Source organism: Tiliqua scincoides, chromosome 4, assembly GCF_035046505.1.
Source record: "Tiliqua scincoides isolate rTilSci1 chromosome 4, rTilSci1.hap2, whole genome shotgun sequence".
Taxonomy (NCBI): domain Eukaryota; kingdom Metazoa; phylum Chordata; class Lepidosauria; order Squamata; family Scincidae; genus Tiliqua; species Tiliqua scincoides.
The window spans coordinates 126,335,398-126,357,111 of record NC_089824.1 but is presented as its reverse complement, the minus strand read 5'-3'; the positions used below and the strand labels follow the sequence as shown (position 1 = coordinate 126,357,111).

At 46.5% G+C, this 21,714-nt stretch overlaps 1 protein-coding gene across 1 annotated transcript in view; it reads right to left on the bottom strand.

Annotated features, from left to right (window-relative positions):
- NR5A2 (nuclear receptor subfamily 5 group A member 2) overlaps positions 1 to 13,501 on the bottom strand; it is a 113,496-nt gene extending 99,995 nt beyond the window's left edge. The window contains exons 1-3 of the mRNA XM_066624056.1: positions 13,391 to 13,501; positions 11,184 to 11,325; positions 4,939 to 5,588 (exon numbers count right to left, since the gene is read on the bottom strand). Of these exons, the coding sequence (XP_066480153.1) occupies positions 4,939 to 5,588; positions 11,184 to 11,325; positions 13,391 to 13,495 (897 nt within the window). The 5' untranslated portion in view covers positions 13,496 to 13,501. The remainder of the gene's footprint in view (positions 1 to 4,938; positions 5,589 to 11,183; positions 11,326 to 13,390) is intronic.
- Positions 13,502 to 21,714: the final 8,213 nt, after the last annotated feature.

Here is a 21,714-nt window from a genome sequence, read left to right as displayed (position 1 = left end):
GCCTTTTTTCCCCGTATGTTGACCACCTCCCTATGTTGATCAATTCCACCAGTCCCTTGGGTGGTCAACTTAAAGAGGTTCTACTGTATAACTGTTAAGTTTTACTACCACCACCACCACCTTTTTCATCTATAGGTTGACAACTTGGGACCAGGAGGCATTTCTGAGTCAGACAGATTTGATCCAGAGGCCTTGGATTGTTGACCTGCGATTTTGCTTGAACATCATATATACACAAGAGTCACAGGTGTGTGTTTTCTAAATTCCTTTTCATCTTCAAAAGGATGTATATTCCTGTATATTCCTTCCGCATTATACAGCTGTTGAGAATGGGAGAAACACTCATGCACCTGGACTCAGGCCTAATCATAAGGATGTCAGAGCTCTGCTGATCAGTCCAAATATCAAACCTTCTAATCCAGCCATTTGCTTTCAGTTGTGGCCATCAACCATAATCAGGATATGAGAGCAACAGTGCCTCCCTACGTTATTTTTCATCAGATCTCATATTCCCGGGTATACTGTCCCTGAGCAAACAGCCCTAATTTACACAGTACATCCAGATTACAAAATGTTGAACTGCTCATCCAGAAGGGGTGAGGAACCCTGAGCAATCCTGCACAAAGTCCACTGAAATGATTGGAAGCTCTTAGACCAGGGGTGTCAAAATCATTTCATACAGTGGGACAAATAGAATTCATGATGCCTACTGAGGGCCAGAAGTGATGGCGTGAGGCAGGAAGTGATGTCATTAAACAGATCAAAACCAGAAATAAGCACTCTGTTCTCATGTAGGAACTCATTTGCTGCAAATGACAGAGGAGAAAATACACAAATCTTAATTGTATTTCAAAATATGGGAGAGCCCAATTATCATGTGGGCCACCCTTTCAGCAGTGACACCTCAGCATTGCTCAGCAGCTGAGAGCCAGAGGGCCAGATGAAAAGCGTCTGTGGGTCTCATCCAGCCCTTGGGCCTTATGTTTGACACCCCTGTGCAACTCCCATTCATTTCAATGATTTATGGATGAAAGGAAACTTCCTCTCTTTGCTGTCTTTACCGCAAAGTGTAGAACCCTCACAGACAAGCAGACAACCTGCATGCGAGTTCCTTCATTTTGAAGTGTCTTGGCTATCTGTATCATCCTGCCCATTGATAAGGAGAATTGTATCACCCATCAGGTGCAGATGTGTAGTAAAATAGTCATCTGTAACCACCCACAGGCTTGGGAAACCCTTGTAACTTCCATTGTTAAAAGTTCTGACTCTAATATGGGCATTTCCTAAATGCACATAGAACCATGGCACCCCCAGTGCACATTTTTAAAAGTCCATTACATAGGCCTTACATTAATTACATACAGCAATACCTTGCACTTTCATCTGGTCCGGGACCAGAGCGTGGATGAAATATGTGTAAATGTCAAAGCATAACCTTGTTTAGCTTGCAAATTTATTTTGGCCAGTGAAAAACAAATAACTAATTATATAACACATGCAAATGCGTGCAAAACCAAAATAAATGGAAAAGAAAGAAAAACAAACAAGAACATTGATGAATGTTGTGGAAGGTTGGATGAAACCGGACAAAAGAGAAAAGCACGTGAGTGAAATCTGAAATGTGGTTATAATTGAAAACAGCTGAAAGAGCAAAGCGATGGAAGTTAAGTGGATGAAAGTCAAGGTATTGCTGTATATTTTCAGCCCAATCCTAAGGTACATTATGCCAGTGAAATGTGTGTTTGTAAAAATGACACTGCTGGAGTGTGCAGCCAGGTCACTGCTGGAAGTGGCAAGCAACTGGGTCTGTGCTATGACGGACGGAGGACATCCACCAGTGAAGGTAAGGCTATGCAGGGGGTCTAGGATGGCAGGGAGGTGTGGAATGGGGTGGGCAGAACAGAGAGGAGCTGGGGCATGGACTAGATTTTAGATTGGCCCAGGGAAGGGGGTGGGTTCAGCAGTGGCAACGCCCACTGAATCCTAACCCTCTTCCCTAGCCCAACCTGCCTTCAGCTGTCAGTACAGACTTGCGCCAGTGATATTGCTGATGCAGATTTGGGTTGACCTGAACCTGAACGTGGTGGCTTAACCTGGGGAAGGGGAATGAATATTCCCTTCTCCTGAAGAGGCCTCAACACCCCAAAATTCCCCTGTGGGATACAGCGGATGCCACATTAGAGCACTGCATCACTGCACAGGGATCTGCAGTGGATTGGGTTGGTAACGTCTTTGTCTCAAATGATGGAAGACAAATCCTAACCCACTTTCCAGCACCAACATAGCTGTGCCAATGGGACATGCGCTGCATCCTGCAGTTGGGGGGCACTCATGGAGGCCTCCTCAGGGTAAGGCAATGTTTGTTCCCTTACCTAGGAGTTGCATTGCCCTTATGTTGATGTTGAAAAGCAGCTTAGGACTGCACCCTAAGTTGATCAATCACCTACTTTTTAACTGGTTCATCAAGCAATTAAGTAAACATAAATAAATATACCTAGCAGCCAAAACTCAAAATGGGTACATTTTTAAGATACTGAAAGAAATGTAAAACAACTTGCTGCTAATCGTTAGGAAAGTTTTTGCCCAGCACTAAAGGGCAAGTTCCCCCCCCCCCCAAGACTTTTCTGAAAAAAAGTGTCCTTAACTGTTAGCCCACAGATTAAAATTTGCTATCACTGTTTAAAACTGGCCATTCATTTATTAATTCATTGCAATTTTAGAATGAATCATCTACCAATTAAACTCATCTACTAATTTTTGGTATTTTTGGTACAGTCCTACTTTGACTGACAAAAATAGAAATGTCCCTGAAAATGAGAAATGAAACATTATAGTGAAACATGAATGCCTTTAAAAACTCTTTCTGGCAATTGTCTTTTATCCTCAATGTGGACCTAGAGGGTGTGTGCGTGGGCTTGGGCAGATTGGTTCTCATGTTATAAAAAGAAAATAAAAGTCATTACCTGAGAAGGTGGAAAGCAAAGAGGCACCAAAAACAACCAGGACTTGGTGACAAGGAGATGGAACAGAATGGGAAAAGTTGAATGACTGTTCTATGTATTATGCAGATTGAAGAGGGAGACTCCTGGATTATAGTAGTACTGACTCTGCAGGTAGAAGCCTTACAATTTAGAATGCTTCCCTACATTAACACACCTCCTACAAATATATAATATATGCATGTATTTGCATATACTATATACCTTGCCTATAGTAAACTACACAAGAGAAAAATATAGAGAGTAACCTCCTGATGTAGTTTCTACATGGAAGGTGTTTTTTAATGCAAGGGAGCATTCAAAACAGTGATGATATCTCACCTGAAGTCTGAAGTAGTATAGCCCCAAAATGATGCCCTTTCAGTTCTGTCACCTAATTCTGCATTATGTATAGAACAGCTTATAGGAGTTCTGTAAAAATTGAGGAAAACAAAGAAATGTGCCTAATGGCTGTGATCATTGTATCATTGTACTGGAGAAATGAACTCATGAGCAACCCACATTTCAGCCCATCCCTTTTCTTTCCTTTATCTTTTGCTGCCTTCCGCTTCCCCATCTCTCTCAAACATTTTGAAATAGAAGATATCTAGAATCAAGGAGTTCCAGTGAGTTAGCCTGATCCAGTTTCTTGCACTTGGACAGGATCTGTACATGATACCTGACAGATGCTTGTTCAACTTTCTCATTGAAAGTGCTTGAGAAAGTATATTCACATTTTATAACCTGTCAAGGCAGCCTCTTCCACTGGTGAGTGGAATGGTGAAATCTACCTTCCAGTTTTTTAAGCTTAGCCCTATTGTTCTTTGTCCTACCTGCAGTGTATTCCAACAGCTGCGTTTCCTGCTTTTCCTGAAATGCTTTAAAGTTCTCATCGCACCTCATTTTATTTATTTCTATAGGCTAGCAATACCATGTTCCTTTTGGGCATTTCTCATATGATTTTATACTGATTCTATGTCTTACAGAATTATCCCACCCCACCCCCTGCCAAATATAAATACACACACACAGGACTTATTAGATATAGTCTCTTCCCTTGCAGATACTCTTTTGTCATGAGACTATTGAATATCTGGAGTGCTCAAACTACAGTGTTATGTTATCCACATATAGCACATTCATTGTTCTTTTGCTATCTTCAACTTATTCTGAAGTATCTTACTGAGGTCCATTTGAAATCTAAGCCAAAGAACCACAAACCAAAATACTAACCCTTATTTTAGAATGCCACAGTTTCATCAGTTCTAATCAGAGAAGACTAGATATTTTGCCATACTTGTTAACATATTTAAATATCTTGTCCTATTCTGGATTCTGGAGTTGTAAGTCCCTGTTTCAGTTCCATTTGATCTTATGACATATTGACCCCAATTCATGTACTCAGTGTTTTAGTTCAGTAAGCCATGATAATCTAGGGCCGTACTAGCTACTGCCCATCCATTTGTGCCTCCCATCAAGCTCCATGAACTGTGGACACTTTTCTCCCACTACCTGCTTCACTAGCCCTTCTGAGGAGCAAACAAACTTGCAGCAGGTCTTCAGAGAGAGAGAGAGAGAGAGAGAGAGAGAGAGAGAGAGAGAGAGAGAGAGAGAGAGAGGTGCTCTGCCCCACAACATTTTCTGCTGCCACAGGTAGTGGTGGCAATCATTATAGTAAAGTCAACCATGCACAGAACACCCAAAAGCAAATATATTTCCTTACAGTCTACTTGTGAAACACTGGTCAAGGAATCCATGGAAGAATAGAGATCTGATACTGCTACAACAGTAGTATAATAGTGTGATATTGTTGCGCTTGTGATAGTAGACTGATGTTTGACTGAAGAATAGTGAAAATAACCCTTGCTGGGCAAAATAATAAACCATGTTTTATTACCCCACTGCTCTGAGTACAAAATAATTACATTGCCATGTAATATGAAACTACCATATAACATACCTTAAGTTCTCTGAAGAAGATGCTACTCCTGGCCCACTCAACAATGGAGAAGAGGGTTTGGTCTGCCATTTTGCACATAAGCCCAAAGGTATTGAGCTTTTCGTGTTTGCTTCTGTTGGCTTGCTCTTGTTGCAAGTACGCCATGATCTTCCCCTGGACCTGTGGCTCATCTGGTTCACACTTCAAGAGTTCCAATATCAGGTGAGGAATACTTGCTGGTGAGCTTGTCTGATGATAACCATCCATGTAAGAGTAGCCCATTATTGACTCTGGGGAGCTAGTGTAAGGATCAGGGTACTCAGACTTGATAGCACGGCTTGGAAAATGACCGAAGGTCTGGTAACCTTGTAGGCTGCCATGTGGTGGCATCGTCATGCTAATTGGAGAGGTTACAAAGGGACTTCTGTCATAGTCTGTGGGAGGCAAGGCTGTATGGTTGAGAGGTAGGCCCTTGGAAGCAGAGTGGATATTCTGGATTGCAGAGGATATTGTCAGGTCAGTGGGCATTGCTTGAATCACCTGAGTCATGGCTTCCAACTTGAGTCCATTTGCTCGGATGAGAGCTTTCTTCTGCTGCTTCAGTGCCCTGTCCCTCTTGTACATTGGTCCAAATTTGTTTCGACCCCCACGCATCCGGTCAGCTCTCACAGCTGTTTAAAGCAGTGGACAAAAAAAAAAGGCAGATGGTAAATTTTGGATTTTAAGCAAAAGGTCACCTTGACATGCCATTAAGAATATAGACAGCTTTTGGGTGGTAATCTCCTTGGGACAGGAACCTGTCTTACCTATTCTGTCAGGGGTGGCCCATCCATTAGGACAGGTGATGCAGGTGGCATCAGTGGCAGATTATGGGTGGGGGTGAGAGGGCAGCAGATTCAGGGTGCCCTTCACCCCAGGTCTGCTGTCACCTCCTCCCTCCATCCTGCCAGGGATAGGATACAAAGTACATTGATGCATTTTCTGCATCCTAGGAGCAAGCAGAAAGTGGACCATCCACCACCGTACTATACGCCTCATATTGAAAGACTTGGACTTCCGGTTTGATTTGCAAGGAGAGCGTGAATGAAGGAACTTTTTCATTCATGTAAAGCCTGCACTTCTGCATTTGAGAAAAAACTGTGAGGAGCATGGCAAGGGGTCCCCCCCCCCATACTGCAGGGCCAGCAGCAGCAGACCTGAGGTGACATTGGGTGGCATTCTGAATTGTGCTGCCCCTGTTTTCTGCTGATGTCAAAGTGCCATGTACATTGATGCTGCTGTTTCAATATATCATAGCCATCATATTTGGTTCTTTGGTTTCATAAGAATATGCTAATTGTTTCCAAAAAAGAAAAAGAAAAAACAGTGGATGTGATCCAATAACAGTTCAGCACTTTCAGGTCTCATTTGTTTAAGCAGAAGAAAGCTAAGCTATATGAGAGCTCCAAGTCCACAAATTTTCAGAACAGTAACAACCACCATGTTATTAGGTGGGAATCCTATGCACACTTTTCTAGGGGTAACACCCACTGAACTCAAGGGGGCTTACTTCTGGACAGACAGACATAGGCATAGGCCTGGGCTGTTGGTTTCCTGTTGTTTCAGCCACAACATTTGAAGAATGCTTTGATTCTTCTTAACTTCTGGAGATGTTTTCCAAGGTAGGATGTATATCTCCAAAGAGCCAATGTTTTGCTGGTACCACACCAAAGTGGAACTGGTCCTGTAATTGCTGCTGCCTTTCAACTCAGAAGACCATTGGAACTGGAAACAAGTCAAGCAAAACCACCCAAACAGCTTCCTAACTATATAGATCATAACTATGGTCTCTGTCGTAGGAGTGTATCTCCATAGCATAGCACAAATGGAGCAGTGAAAAGATCTCACCAAGCCTACCCTCTCCAATGGCAATTAGAAAAGAAGGCTTTTGACAGCTTGGTGACACACTGAGATAGCTGGAGGTTATGTTCCTAAGCTTTTATCTTAAGGATTAGCGTGCCATTAAATATGTATTAGAAATTCTAGGTACACAGAGGACCATACATTATCATAAAGACGTTAACAAATAATGATTTCAGCCTAAACTGTAATTTATGAACTAGAATTTAAGATCATGTATCACAATCAAGGAAACATGCATATAAATGTCACAGACATTTATGATTATGAGAGCATGCATCTCTTCCTGTTCTGCTGACAACAAAAGGGAAGTTGGATTACACAACAGCAGCAGAAGGGTGGTAAGGTAATTTTTTTTTTAAAGGAACACAGAAACACATGAGTTATGCCTTACTATAAGCAATTAAAACATATACATGTGATATGGAAGATTTATGAACTAGTTATAGTGATACAGAAGTACAGTTAATGAAACTGTGGGTGCAATCCTAACCCACGCTGGAGCAGGCAAGCCAGGAGGCTTGCGCTGCACCCAACGTGGGATTGCAGCGAGCAGTGGCTCAGCCATGGGCAAGGGGAAGCTCTTTCCCTTGCCCATGGGTAAGGGCTCCGCGCCCCTTTGGGTCTCCTCGGACCGGCACCACCTCCAGAGGTGGTGCAAGTCCAAGGACAGTGGAGCAGCTTGAAGCCACTCCATTCGCCCTGGGGACGGGGGTTGGGATCCAGCATAACCGCGCGGTCCCAGCCCCGCCCCTGGCTCCCCATGTGCCCACCCCTGGCCCCACCCTCCCCCCGCTCAATAACGCCCTTTCCCACCCCTCCCCACGCCTACCTTTGCCGCTTATGTCGGTGCGCTTGCGCCGACAGAAGCAGCGGCGTGGGAGCCGCGGTGGAGGCTTCTGCCTCTGTCCGCGTGTCAGCGCATCTGAATGCGCTGACGAAGCTCCTGACTAAGGAGGCATAAACGTGCTTTATGGCACATTTGCGACCCTCCAGGGTCACCTATACTGGCATAACTGCCGGTTAGGATTGCGCCCTGTGCATATTTTCAAAGATGCCAGAGAAATGGCCCAATCTTATCCATGGATTGCACTGTTGCAAATGTGCCGTATAAAGCATGCTTCAATGGCGCAGTCTCCAGACCTGTTGGCCCTTCCCACATGCACTGGCACAGCAGAGGATGCCCGCTGGAGCAGGTAAGTACGGTGCTGAGCAGCACAGGGTGGGAGAAAGGCAGGGGAAAGCAGGGAAGGGAGTAACGGGGCAGGGGGAGGGTGGCGACGGGGGCGGGATAAGCGTATTGGGCCCAGGAGGGGGGTGGGATCAGCGACACAGGCAAGTGCCATAGCCTATCTCACTTCCCAGGCCCAATCCGCTGACACAGATCAATGTGAACTTGTGCCAGCTATATAGCTAGTGTGGGTCCAACCTGACCCATTGCGCAAGCTGGGGCTTACCCTAGGGCAAGGGGACAGATGTCCAGTTACCCTGAGGAGACTTTCTGCCTGCTAAACTCCTCTGTGGGATAAAGAGTAGCCCAGGCTAGTGCCACTGCCCGTAAGTTTCCCATTAAAACAATACAAGATGATGCCTTGCATGATACAGGAACTGAAGCCATATGATAGCTGTTTATTATGCTCTTAATTGTTATGATGCTCTTACAGATTTGTTTTCGTGAGCCACCTTGGGTCCCTTTGGGGAGAAAGACGGGATAAAAATACTGTAAATAAGTAAACGATAGGCATATTAAAAAATGAGTTGATTGGGTTATAAAAACTGGCATCCAAGGTTCACCAGCATTTTTTTAAAGAGCTGTAGGGGCATTTTCAGGGAGAATTAAAAATAATAATATCACCACCACCACCATCATCATGATCACATCAGAGGCTGGCCAGGTCGACCTTGGCTGAGTTCTCAGCCACATAGACTCTCCATGAACCTTGTGGCGGTAGTGGGAGCACCCAATGGGCCATAAGGAGAGAGTCCTGATGGGGGACGCCAGAGTAGGACTTTACTCCAAGGCTCCCAAGCATCATCATCATTGTTATTATTGGTAGTAGTAGTAGTAGTAATAGTAGTAGTAGTAGTAGTAGTAGTCACAGATAGGAGGGGATGATTAACATTTCCTTAGTCAGCTCATTCCTCCTAACAATTCCCTGACTCTTTTCAATCACGGTCCTCTCCCCAGCGATGCTCTACAACAGGAAGAGAGCTTAACTGAGAAAAAAAAAAAGAGTCTTAGGGATAGGTTTTCAAGGGAGAATGTGCAGCAGTTTTTAAACACTCTCATATTATCTTGAGAAATACAGATTTAAAAATACATTTTCTGAGATACCACCTGGGTATCATATGTCTGTAGTCAATTGTATAGCAATATAAACAACGATATTTCAGTCTTTACTCTGTAGACTATGGATTTGTTCTGTGGATTTCAACAGAACGAAATAAGTTTAAATATAGGCTTAACTGTCGGTTAAGAAAAGTTTTCCAGATTTAAGCAATTTGTGGACTGCAATCTGTATTTTCTATACTGCATATTTAAAAATAGGAAAATAAATAGTAAAATAAAATATAACTCTACATATGAAAGAATTTTAGTTGATTGTTTGCCTTTAGCTGACTAATCAATTAATAAATACATTATATTTAAATAAATTGCATCTCATCAAAACACCAAACTAGCTGCATTTTTGAGATATCAATGGAAGTGTTTTTAATTTAATAAACAAAGACTATCCCATATTGTTAGTGATTTCTCATTTACTTTCTCCAATATAGAAACACACCAGAACCAAAACAGCCTCAGAATTTTTTTTTTTTTTAAATGTGCACTCTTAACTCTCAGGAACTCTGATTAAATGTGGTCCTGATCAATAAAAGCTTGTCATATAGAATAATAATCTGTTGATTATTAAAATGTAGTATTTGAACTTAACTCACATTAAAAACCTTGTGTAAAACTCAAAATAATTGAAACAGCAATGAAAAGAAATGCTGAAATGCATTCTATATTTTAAAAAAAATATATACTGTGGAAGCTGCCACATGCACAAATGCAAGCTTGCACATATACATCTAAATGCATGCACACACATCTATATCTAAATTCAAAAATACAGGATCAGAGCTTTCTCTAAATTTGAATTCTATTGTTGATATCTGGAGCCCAAGTAACCAATACAAAATTCCATAAAGCATTTCCCTTAAAATGGACAACATCAATGATCTAATTGGAGAGAGAGAGAGAGAGAGAGAGAGAGAGAGAGAGAGAGAGAGAGAGAAGAATGGATTGTTATCAAGTGTCGCACAAAATATGGTAGACATGGGATGTCATCAATATCAAGCATTTAAAATTGTACTGCGCTGCTGTTTGGGGTCAACGAACAGCTTACAAAATGTTGTCTAAACTTTGCAACAGCCAGATGCATTTTTTTTACATCTTTTTTTTTTTTACATGGCCTTGAGTTTATTTTCGAGTCAACTTAAGTTTCCAAAGTGCAATGAATAATAGATTTTCACATATCAAAATGGCAATTTCATACGAATCAAACAATACCAATGCAATGATGGTGCAAGTCTCTTAGCTCGCCTTTGTGATTCATCCAAATGGCCATTGTTTGCACACTCAAAGTTGATAATTTAGACTGGAAAAGAAATCTCTCTCTCTCTCTCTCTGTGGAATTTTTGAATTCTGTAGTTCAGTGGATTGTTATAAGCACTGTTTAGTAAAATCTGAAATCCATTTTAGAATCCTTTGTTTTTCTGTGCTTTTTTCCAAGATGTTTAATGAGTTCTATTTGAAAAAAAAAATCCTCCACAGTTCCCTTTATTAAATGCCAGTCATACTTTCAATGATTATTTAGTTAATAATTAGCCCAGTTGCACAATCTCTCTGTGCAAGGGATTCCATTGATAACTAAGAATGGCCAATTGTGCATGAGAAAAATACCCAATATATTAGACCTAATACTCTGGCTTACATTTGAGATACGGCTGGAGGGCTTCTGTAGAAACAGTTATCAAGGCCCCTCTAAATAAATTATTATTATCATGCTGATTCTGTTTGCGGGCAAGAATCAGTTTTATTTGTTTGAGTATTTATGGTGAGCTTGAACGTTCCACATTCTTTTGGTATGCCGTAACTGTAAAGTCATACTTTGACCTGACACTTCTGATGAATACATTTACGCTCCGCTCCAAGCACAACAGCAGCAAATGTTATTGGAGAGCCCCTTCGGACAACTATGAGCACCAACAGGGATGACCAACCATCTGGACTAAAACGCTTTGGTCCAACATCAAAACGTGCTGCAGGTTAGAACATTTTCTGCATTTTCAAAAGAGTTCGCCATCACTCTTTGCCTTACCTTCCAACTTCATTCCAACGCTTAGACATTTTTGGAACCGGCAATAAGGGCAACGCTTCCTCTGAGTTTTGTCAATCTGACAGCTTTGATTTTCTATGCACGTGTACCTTTTGTTGTTCTGGACTGTTCGCTTAAAGAAACCCTGCAGGACAGATACAAAATGTTTTACCCAGTTTGCACTGATGACCGGTTCCAGGATTTTATTTCAGATTCTGAAAACCACTGCCAGACCCACTTCCCCTACATTCATTATGCCAATGGAGCACTTATGAAGCAGCTGACTTGATTTCAGCTTTCTTCCTACAGCCCCTTAGAGGAAACCACCAGGCCACAGACAGAAGTTTTTCTGGTGCTAGTCTGCATTGGTATTGATTTACGTCAAACCTCGGCGAGACGTCCTTACTCCAACCCTAGCAAGTCAGAATGTCCTCATCTACAAAGACCAGTATGCCTTTTTCTCCTACCCTATTACATTTATAAAAATGAATGAAGATTATTTCAATTGACATTTTTTAGGGATTAGATCAGAATTTTTTCAAAGAGAACTTCTGCAAGATGTAAGAAAAATGTCCCATGTACCTCTTCTGTGGCTTTGGTCTTAACTGCATTATTCCTCAGTGCCAACTGAAAGAAAGCCTAACTATTTTTAACTAATTTTTCTCCATTCCTTGTTGCCTTTGCCTAACCTCCCTCTATGAGCTTTTTATCCTTTTCCACTCTCTCCTGCCTTGCCTTTGCTGCCTCCTCATTGTCTAATTTGAGATTGAAAGTTCCTTGGGGCAGAGACCTTGCTTTCTTTCTGCTTACTTTACTTTGAAAAACGTCATGTACACTGATGGCGCTATATAACTAAGTACTAAGTACTATAACTAAGTAATAAGTAACTAAGATGATAAAAATTGTATGCTAAACTAGAGCATAGACATTCTTATTTGTCTTTATGGTACATATGGAAACAATACATGTAGGACATTTAAAATACAATCCAAGCATGTTCACTTGGAAGCAATTTCCATATGGTTAATGGAACTTCTTCCCAAGTAAGTGTGCATAAGATTTACCCATAGCCAATCAGTGCTGATAAAAGGGCCAGGCAATGAGCACTAGAAACATGTACACCCTATGTCCAGTTACTTGGGAGTAAACCCTATTGAATATAACCTGCCTTACTACCAAGTAAACATACTTAGGTACAAGTGCACCCTATGTCCAATACTTGGTTGTAAGCTCTATGGAATATATCCTGCCTTACTTCCAAGTAAACATACTTAAGGTCAAGTGCACCCTATGTCCAATTACTTGGAAGTAAGCCCTATTGAGTATAACATGCCTTACTTTCAAGTAAACATAATTAGGGACAAGTTACTATTGTACAATTATTCCTCTGTAGTCCTAAAGTGTTTATTGCCCAATTAAATGATATGGCCATAGTACAGACAGCTAAAGAGTCTGTTCCACAAACATTTTATTTCCATATTGCTTCAACATTTCACACTGAAAAAAAGTGTTTCTTTTCTACAATCTTTCACAGTTTTTCAGTTTTTATTCTACCCAAAACCATGGCTGACTTTAAGAGCCATTTGCATGAGGTTGGCCTATAATCTTGTGCCCTCTGTGCATACGTGATGGAATAAAATACACAAGCAAAAATATTATTCAGGGTGATATACGATGTTCCAAAAATCATTTCAATGATTTCCACTTGATCATTTTCCAAATAAACACTGACATAAAATACTTGCGGGGGGAGTGGAAACATAACAAGGATGACAACAGAAATTTACATTTTCATCGGGGAAGATGAAAATCTTGAAACAGTCACCTTCAATACTGTGGCCCTGAAATTTATCAGGAACAAGATACAGGAACAATAATACTCAATGTATATAAATCAACTAAAATCAATATTGAGGACAGCTGGGAGCGAAAGCCCCTCTACAACTACATCACTGCACGACAACCAAATATTTAAAGGCAGTAAATATAGCCACCCTATACAGAACACCCTGGTGAGGTTTTCCTTTCGGTTAGCAAACAGGAGCAGCACTTCCTGAGCTTTGAAAAACTTCTGCATCCAAAAAGGGTCTTTACATGTACGCACAGAGATTTCTTCCCCATTCAAAGAAGCAAGATGAGAACCATCAAACATTTGTCTGTGCAGTTTTCAATACCCCCCCATCCACCCAATAAAATAAATGGTACTAAACCTTGCAGCTTTCACAGGTAAGGAGTCCATAATGATAACCAGAGACTTTATCTCCACATACAGGACACAGCTCTTCAAGATCTTCATCGTAGGAGTAATTCACCATTTTAAACTGAGACACTGCAAAAGTAGAACAAAAAAAAAAAAAAACAGGCTGAGAATTTATGCAGACCTTTCATAATATCTTCATCAAATCCACTTTTATTCATTACTTTTGAGCTGGGGAAACAATTCTTTATCAACAGTGATTTCTGCTTCCCTCCCTCTTAACACACAAATGAGGAAAGTATGACTATTTTTGAACCAGCAGCATTTGCCAAAAGGATTAAAAAAAAAAAACACATAAAAGCAGGCGACCGAGAACTTATTTATTTATTCAGAGAAATCATCTGCTAAAGCCACCCATGATCTGCAGTTTCAAAAGCAATTCAGTTCACCTCTTATTATTACTACATAATAATTTCATTCCCCAAATTATTCCACATCTAGCCTGATCCTCTTCACGTGTACGCAGGAGAACCGATTCCCAGCAAGAAAATGTCATAGGGCTGTAGTCTTAGATTTCTCAACCTACTCAGATATCCCAACTTACTTTTTAAAAAATTTATTAGAAAAAAACCCCCACATAAGTTTCATCTGAGAATTTAAAAAGAAAGCCCCATATTCAAGTAGAACAGTAACTTTTTTCTTCTCAAGTCTCCCAGCTTCTGCCTTACAGCAGACACCTTTCCTATTTACCTAACCTTCATTGCAAACCTACAAAGCCAGCAGCCCTGATGAGTGGAAAAATCAAAGTTCTGAAACAGTCCTCAAAACAGGGTCTCCATCTTCCCACTTGGTCTCAATCCCTTCTTGGGACAAGCAATGCCCTGGACCCAGGAGACAGCAGGGGATCCCATCCCATTTTTGCCTCCCAGGCTCTTTCCAACACGGCCCACTAAAACAAGGGCATCAGACTGGAGGGCAGGAATAGCCCCTTTGGAAACGATCAAGGCAAGGGTTTCTCAGGAAATTCTCCGGGCTCTGATCGTCCCAATGCCAACCTCAAGAGGAAAATCCCCGCGCTTCAGCGCGAGGGTCTCACCAAGGGAGCAAGTTTCCTGGAGGGGGCTCCCAGCAAAGATGCCTGCAACATAAACAGGAAGATCTGCTGGGCTGAGATTCCCCCCCCCCCCCCCACTAGCGAAGGCGAAGAGCAGCTGATCTCTGGAAGGCAGTTCGTGTGTGTGATAAAAGCAACCCAGCTTGGGGGGGGGGGGAGAAAATGCCAGTCTGGGGCAGGATGGTGATGGGAAAGGGGGGGGCACCGGCTGGGACTTTGCAAAGGTTGGTGGCAAGGTGGGGCAGAGATGATCACCCCCCCCCCCACGTCAAGGAACACAGGCCACAATCCTATCCACACTTACCTGGGAGTAAGCTCCACTGACTAGAATTGGATTTACTTCTGAGTAGACATGCCTACGATTGGGTTGTTCGACTTCTTCAACCAGCCACGGCTACATGTCCTGCTCCTATCTATTTGCTCAGTGCCCCAGCTACTCGAGGTCTCTCGATCAACCAACTACCACTCCACTCAAGTATTGCTTTCTAAATAATGCAGAAATGCACGGGGACCGGGAGAAGAGGTGCGAGGGAAGAAGCCGTGGCTTCCAACGAGATCCGAACAGCTTCCTAGGGTTCCCACTGCGCAGCCAAGCGCAACCTGATCTGGTTCAGGATCAGGGTGGCCACAAAAGGTCTGCTACTACTAGCCCACGGTAGGGTGGTCGTGTGCACCACTTTGGAAAGGACTTCTCCAGCCAGGGGGCCGGGCCAGGGAAGAGTCTGCTGAGGAAACTTGCAAGTAGGAGTTTGTCTCTCTCTCTCCCCGCCAAGATCTTGGAGAATCACAAAGTGGGAAGTGAAATTGACAAAGCGTGGAAAAAAGCGCTACACGGGCACAGCCTGCTAGCCATCCAGGCTCAGGACAGGAGAGGACTTCATGGCGTGAGGCTGGAAGCAAGCCCAAGTGTAGACCCTTGGCCACCAGCTCTCTCCAAAGCCGCTCTTCCGATCTGCAGGCAGAGATGGACCCAGAAGGGCACCAAGCGTCGCCATGACCCTCCAGCTTGCGCTGGATCCCCCCAACATTCCCCAGGACCGGAAAGGGAAGATGCCTGCAAGCCAATGTCAGGCCTCTGGACGATTATGAGGAACCCTCAGCCCGCTCCTAGGCATGCCTACTCAGGAGTAAGTCTCGTTTATCTCAATGGGACTCACTCCCAGGTGGAGTGTGGATAGGAACCCAGCCTATACGCTCTCTAGTGATGACTAGGGCTGCAATCCCATTCACACTTTCCTGAGAGTAAACCCCATAGACTATAATGGGACTTACTTCTGAGTAGACAGGCATAGGCTTGGGCTCTAGATAATCTCGGGCCTGTTACCTAGAGAGATGTTGGGTAACAGGTTTGCTACAATCACTGGCAAAACACACTTGGATGGCAAGAGGAGTAGGACTAGACCTCTCTCTCTCTCTCCCTGCTTCCCTTCGCCAGTTTGCTGTTGAACCCAATACTGAGACAGACTGCCATTCCCTGTAGCGCCAGTACTCTCCCTCCTTGCAAGGGAAGCTGTCAAAAGTAGATGCTTGAACAATCCGTTTGCTCACTGCGAAACTTTCTCCCTTCCACACGCCTCCGCCCGCCCCCCAACTGTACTCCAAGTAGTTTGGCTGCTGCTGCTGAACTTGGATGGGTTTGGGCCTGACTTCTCCTGCTGTGGAGAGGAACGGAGGACCCTCAGGAGCATTCAAGGGGACTAATCAGGCCAAAAGGGCTTTTCCTGGCTCTTTCTTGATCCAGGTTGAGACGCCTTTATTACTGTCCTTACTTCCATTCGACCGCAGCGTTCAGCCAATGTCCCCATCCCCATCAGGCGGAAGTGGGTTTCCCCTGACCGCAAACACCCCCCCTTCCAACTTACACAAGACACCCCCCCCCCACACACACACTTGACTCTGTGTGCTATGCACGAAAGTTGCTAGCGCTTTGAATGCACAATCCTAGGTATGTCTTCTCAGAAGTAAGTCCCATTGCATTCAAGGACACTTACTCCCAGGAAAGTGTGACTAGGATTGCAGCCTCAGAGCCCAAGCCTATCCACGTCTACTCAGTAGCAAGTCCAATTATAGTCCATGGAGCTGACTCCCCGGTAAGTGTGGATAGGATTGGGCTGTGAGGCTTCTAGAGCTTCAGATCTGACATCTCTGCGATCCAGTAAATACGACGGCGATCAAGATAAAGCGAGAGAGATCAAGAGAAGCCTCATTGGCTTCCTTCTGGATCTCCAACACCACCTCTTGGAAGCCGCTGCACGGATGGGAGGCTTCCAAAGGAAACCGTTTCGGAGACACCACGCCTGTGAATTTGACATACCCCTAATCATGGTCATGTAAACACGTGAAGAGGCAACCGCCGGTTTCAAAATCACTGAGCTCCAAGGGAAAGCCGTGCAAACCGGATCGCAGTCCTAAAGCTTCGTTCAAACGCTTTAGTAACTTATGGGGAGGAGATCCCATGGAAACAAGAGGTTAAGGCTGCCATCCTAAACACGCTTGCAGCCTGACCCGATGTGCGTCTACCCAGAAGTGCATCAGGACTTGCTGCTCCTAAATCGACCTGAGAAGGGTTGCCAACTCCACTGGGGAGTGTAAACTCCACTGAACTCCGAGGGACTTACTTGCGAGTAAACATCCACAGACCCGGGCTGCAAACATGATAGGGAACACCGGTTTTACAGTGCAACCCTAGGCATGTCTGCTCAGAAGTAAGTCCTATTGTGTTCAGAGGGGCTTACTCCCAGGAAAGTGCGATAGGGTTGTAAATACTATCAACTCTCTCTCTCCCCCCCATCCTGATCTTAGCGAATTAGAGCCCAAGCCTATGCCTGTCAGAAGCAAGTCCCATTATAGTCAATGAAGCTTACTCCCAGGAAAGTGTGGCTAGGATTGCAGCCTAGGAGTCTCACAGCCCAAGCCTAGGCATGTCTACTCAGAAGTAAGTTCCATTACAGTCAATGGGGCTTACTCCCAGGTAATTGTGGATAGGATTGCAGCCTTTGGGGGCAAGGATCATGTAGGGTGATGCTCAAGTGGGTACCCAAGCGGAAGACAACCGCAGGCATGCGACTGAGCCTGCCAGTGGCGTGGAAGGAAGAGACCTGATGGGACAGCACTCAACTGCTTCTGCAGAGGACCCCCCCCCCCGCTTCTCTGCCCTCCCGTCCCTTGACGCGTAGGGAAAAGTCTGCTGGGACGTCCCACTGGGGGCACCTAGCAAGGGAACCAAGTCCTCATTCAGGCAGGACGGGCTGAGATCCTCCGGGGCAATGCCGTCTCCGAAAGGACCGTGCCTTCCTCTGCCTGATCTCCGGCTTCTCTGCCCTGCACGCCCAACTCTAATCGGGAGTCACACTCGCTGTTTCGCTCCGCAAAGCCTGACCGGTCCCAGCGTCAGTTTCCCAAACTTTGGGGGCATCAGGCTCCATTCAAACCAGTGCTCATCTCGCTCTAAACCGGGGTGTGTGTGTGTGTGTGTTTGTGCCCCGCCCGCCTCCGTTTCCTACCAATGGGTGGCAGGAACAGAAACCACCGGGTTTCCCCTGGCACCGAGGTGGCCCCGGGGTGCTTGTCACCCGTGCCACGCGCGATCACACGCTTACTTGGCCTGAGAACGCAAAGGCAAATCCGATGGGTGGGTGGATGGGATGGGTGGACACGTGTGTATACATACACACACACTAACCAACGTGTTTGGGGGAAGGATTGGTCCCAGGATCCGCTACCCAGTACAGACGACGCAGAGCCCACGCCTAGGCATGCCTACTCAGAAGTAATTCCCACTATAGTCAATGAAGTTTACTCTCAGGTAAGCGTGGCGTTCCTGCTGCAGGAGTTTGCCAGTGCACTGGAACCGCCCCCCCCCCCCCATCGTGGAATTGCAGGACGGCAGGCTACAGTCCGAGGGATCTTTGCCCTCCAGGGCTCTGGTCAGATTCTTCCACCTGGAAGGAGAATCACCGCGCGCTCTCCAACGGGATCCCTTCGCGTGCCATCTGGTCCCAGGTTGGGAAGCCCGTGCGTGGCACGGAGGGATCTCACCCAGCCCACGCTTTCCGTTTGCCTCTCCGATCCTTCACCCCGGGAAGGGGCGAGGGTGCTTCTTGCCCCGTCCCAGAGCCATTTGATCGCCATTCACCTTCTGCCCCGGAAAGGGGTGGGGTGGGGTGAGGAGTCCTAGCTGGACCCTCGTAGCCTGAGCTCTTCGCGTTGCTTTCCAGTTTCCCCGGGTGATCCGCGCGCCCCAACCTGTTGAAACAGCCGCCCGAAACGGAAGCCCGGGACTTTTCCACTTCACTTCAGCAGCGTGTCTGCGACTTCACTTTTGCTGCTGTGCTCAAGGAAGGCATCAGGAGATTTCCTTGTCCCTCCTGCCTTCCCTTCCCTTCCCCACCCCAACTCCTCCTAACATAAGATGACTTTGTGCCCTAAGGCCAAAATCCTAGCCACACTTACCTGGGAGTAAGCCCTATTGACTACAGTGGGACTTACTTTTAAGTAGGCATACATAAGATTGGGCTCTAAGTCATAGGATTGTGCTCTATCCTATGCATGTCTACTTAGAAGTAAGTCAGTGGGGCTTACTCCTAGGTAGGTGTGAAAAGGGTTGTGGCGTATGCATGTCTACCTAGTAAGTCCCATTGTGTCCAATGGGGCGTAATCCTAAGAAAGTGTGTATAGGACTTCAGCCTGAGTTTATTGGGCCAACTACAGTACTGTACTGAGGTTGGGAATGAGCCTCCTTTGGGAAGGCTGATCTTTCATTCATCTCTCTTTCAGAGAGAGAGAGAGAGAGAGAGAGAGAGAGAGAGAGAGAGAGAGAGAGAGAGAGAGATCGCATTCAGTCTGAAGAAGATTTCGGTGTTACTCCAAAGCTGGCATCATCTTTAGACCCAACAAAAATAGACCCCATCGCTTTTTAAAAGAAGCAATTATTGTAACATCTAAACATCCTAGCTTGAAAGTAAGTCCCACTGAGGCTGCAGTCCTATCCACACGTATCCATGGACTCTAATGGGGCTTACTTCTGAGTAGACACGCATAGGATCGGGCTCTGCGTAAGCTGCAAATTTCAAGTTCAGGATGGCAGCCTGGTTGTTTTGTATTCCCCCGCCCCACCCAATTTTGGAGTAAACCCATTGAGCTGAGTGGGACTTCCTTTCCCGTAAAGATGCCTGGGATCGGGTTGTTCGTGAGGACCCACAGCAGTCCAGTATCGCCAATACGCCCACCGCACAGGGTGTCTTTCACCCTCTGTGGCCACCCAGTCCCCAATTCCCCTGCATCCATACGCGGTGTGGGGTCTTCTGACACTTTGTGTCACCTGGCACTTTGGGGGAGACGGGGGCGGCGGACCCTTCCTCCTCCCGGACAGCCCCACCGCACTTCGTTCCCAGTCGACGGACACGGCACAGCACGGGACTCCCCTCGGGGTTTGCTTCCAAGACGGGCTACTCAGCCTGCCTACACCCCCCAAACCGCGCTGCGTGTTTACTCCTAATCCTACGCATGTCAACTCAGAAGTAAGTCCCATTACAGTCCGTGGAGCTTACTCCCAGGAAAGTGTGGCTAGGATTGCAGCCTCAGAGCCCAAGCCTATACCTGTCTACTCAGAAGTAAGTCCCGCTACAGTCCATGGGGCTTACTCCCAGGAAAGTGTGGACAGGATGGGACACACACAGTCCTGGTGGCAGCGCGCCGGATGGCAGCTTGAGGCCCCGGGGAGGACCGGGCAGGGCGAGCCCGGGAGCCTGAGAGTAGCCGGAGGGAGGGGACTGCCTGCAGCCAGGGGGAGGGGAGGAGAGGAGAGCCTTCCCTGCCCGCCCGCCCGCCTCCCCGTCGGATCTGGCGCCCCCTTACCTTGCATGTTTTCCGGCATCTGCCCGCGCTCTGCCCCATTCGAGCGGGCCAGTCCCAGGGCTTCCGTCTCCACTTTGGGCAGCATGACCAGGCGGCCGCCGGCCGGGCTTGGCGGCGCTCCGGCTCCGGCTGCGTCCGTCCGGCGTGGAGCAGCAGCACCTGGACTGGAAGCGGCGAGCAGCGGCGGGGAGGGCGCGATCGGTGCCTGCGGCGGCTGCTCTCCGCCGTCCTCCTCGCTCCTTTCCTCCCCCCCGCTGGGCGCCGCGCCGGGGGTGGCTCGGCAACCCCGGGGTGGAGCCTCCGAGCGCCCCGATCCCCGGCTGGGAAGGGAGCGCTCGCTCTGCCTCTCGCTCCCGGACCTCGCTTGGGATCAGCCGGAGAAGGCAAAGGGGGGATCGTGCTGCCCTGCCCAGCCCTGCCACTCGTCCTCCTCCTCTTCCTCCCTGCCTGCTTCCCCAAGTGCTGGGCGAGAGTTGCCAACTTCCCAGGCTCCCTCCCTACTCCGGGTACTTCTGAGTCGCTTCCAACTCCACTTGTCCAAAGAAGAGGCGCTCCCTCGCGGAGGGAGGCGAAGGCGGGGTTCGGGCTGGCGTGTGAATGTGAGCTCTTGAGTGTAAAGGGGGGGGGGAGAGGAAAAGAGGAGGGGGCTGACACTGACGAGGGAGCCAATAAGGACGCGGCCCAATCTGTCCTGCCAACCCACCACCACCACCCCTCCTCCTCTGCCACCCCAGTAAGGATGTCACACCAGCCTTGGCTGTCATTCTCCTTTCTAGTTGAAAAGGTAAAGGGGGATGGGTGGGGGTTCGGGTCTGCTTGTGGCCTGTTGCATCTTGAGGGGGGGGAGGGGGGTCGGGGAAGCAGAAGCAATCAGCCCAATCCTAGGCATGTCTACCCATTACAGCCAGTGGGGCTTATTTCCAGGTAAGTGTGGCAGCCTAGGAGTCTCGCAGCCCAATCCTGTGCATTTCTACTCAGAAGTCAGTCCCATTATAGTTAGTGTGGCTAGGATTGCAGCCAATGTCCTTTGGAGTGACCCCCCCCCTCCACGCGCTCTTTTCGGAAGACACAAATGTGGGCACCAAAGGCAGAAATTCCCCTCTCCTGAGCCCTGCTACGAGAAAACTCTCGACTCTGATGATATTTGACTCCGAGGTTGTTGTCCCAAAAAGAGGGAGCTGCGATGCACGAGCTTCCTTCCCCGGCTGCCAGTGGGACTTCCACAGTGGGACCCCCGCCCCAAACACGCGCGTAGGACAGGACTGCAGTCCAGGGGACAATCCCAGGGGTAGGCATTCCTTTGGAGAGCCCGGGACTGCATCCTGAAGCGTGCCAGGGTCGGACTGGCTGCCACCCCTTCCTCCATG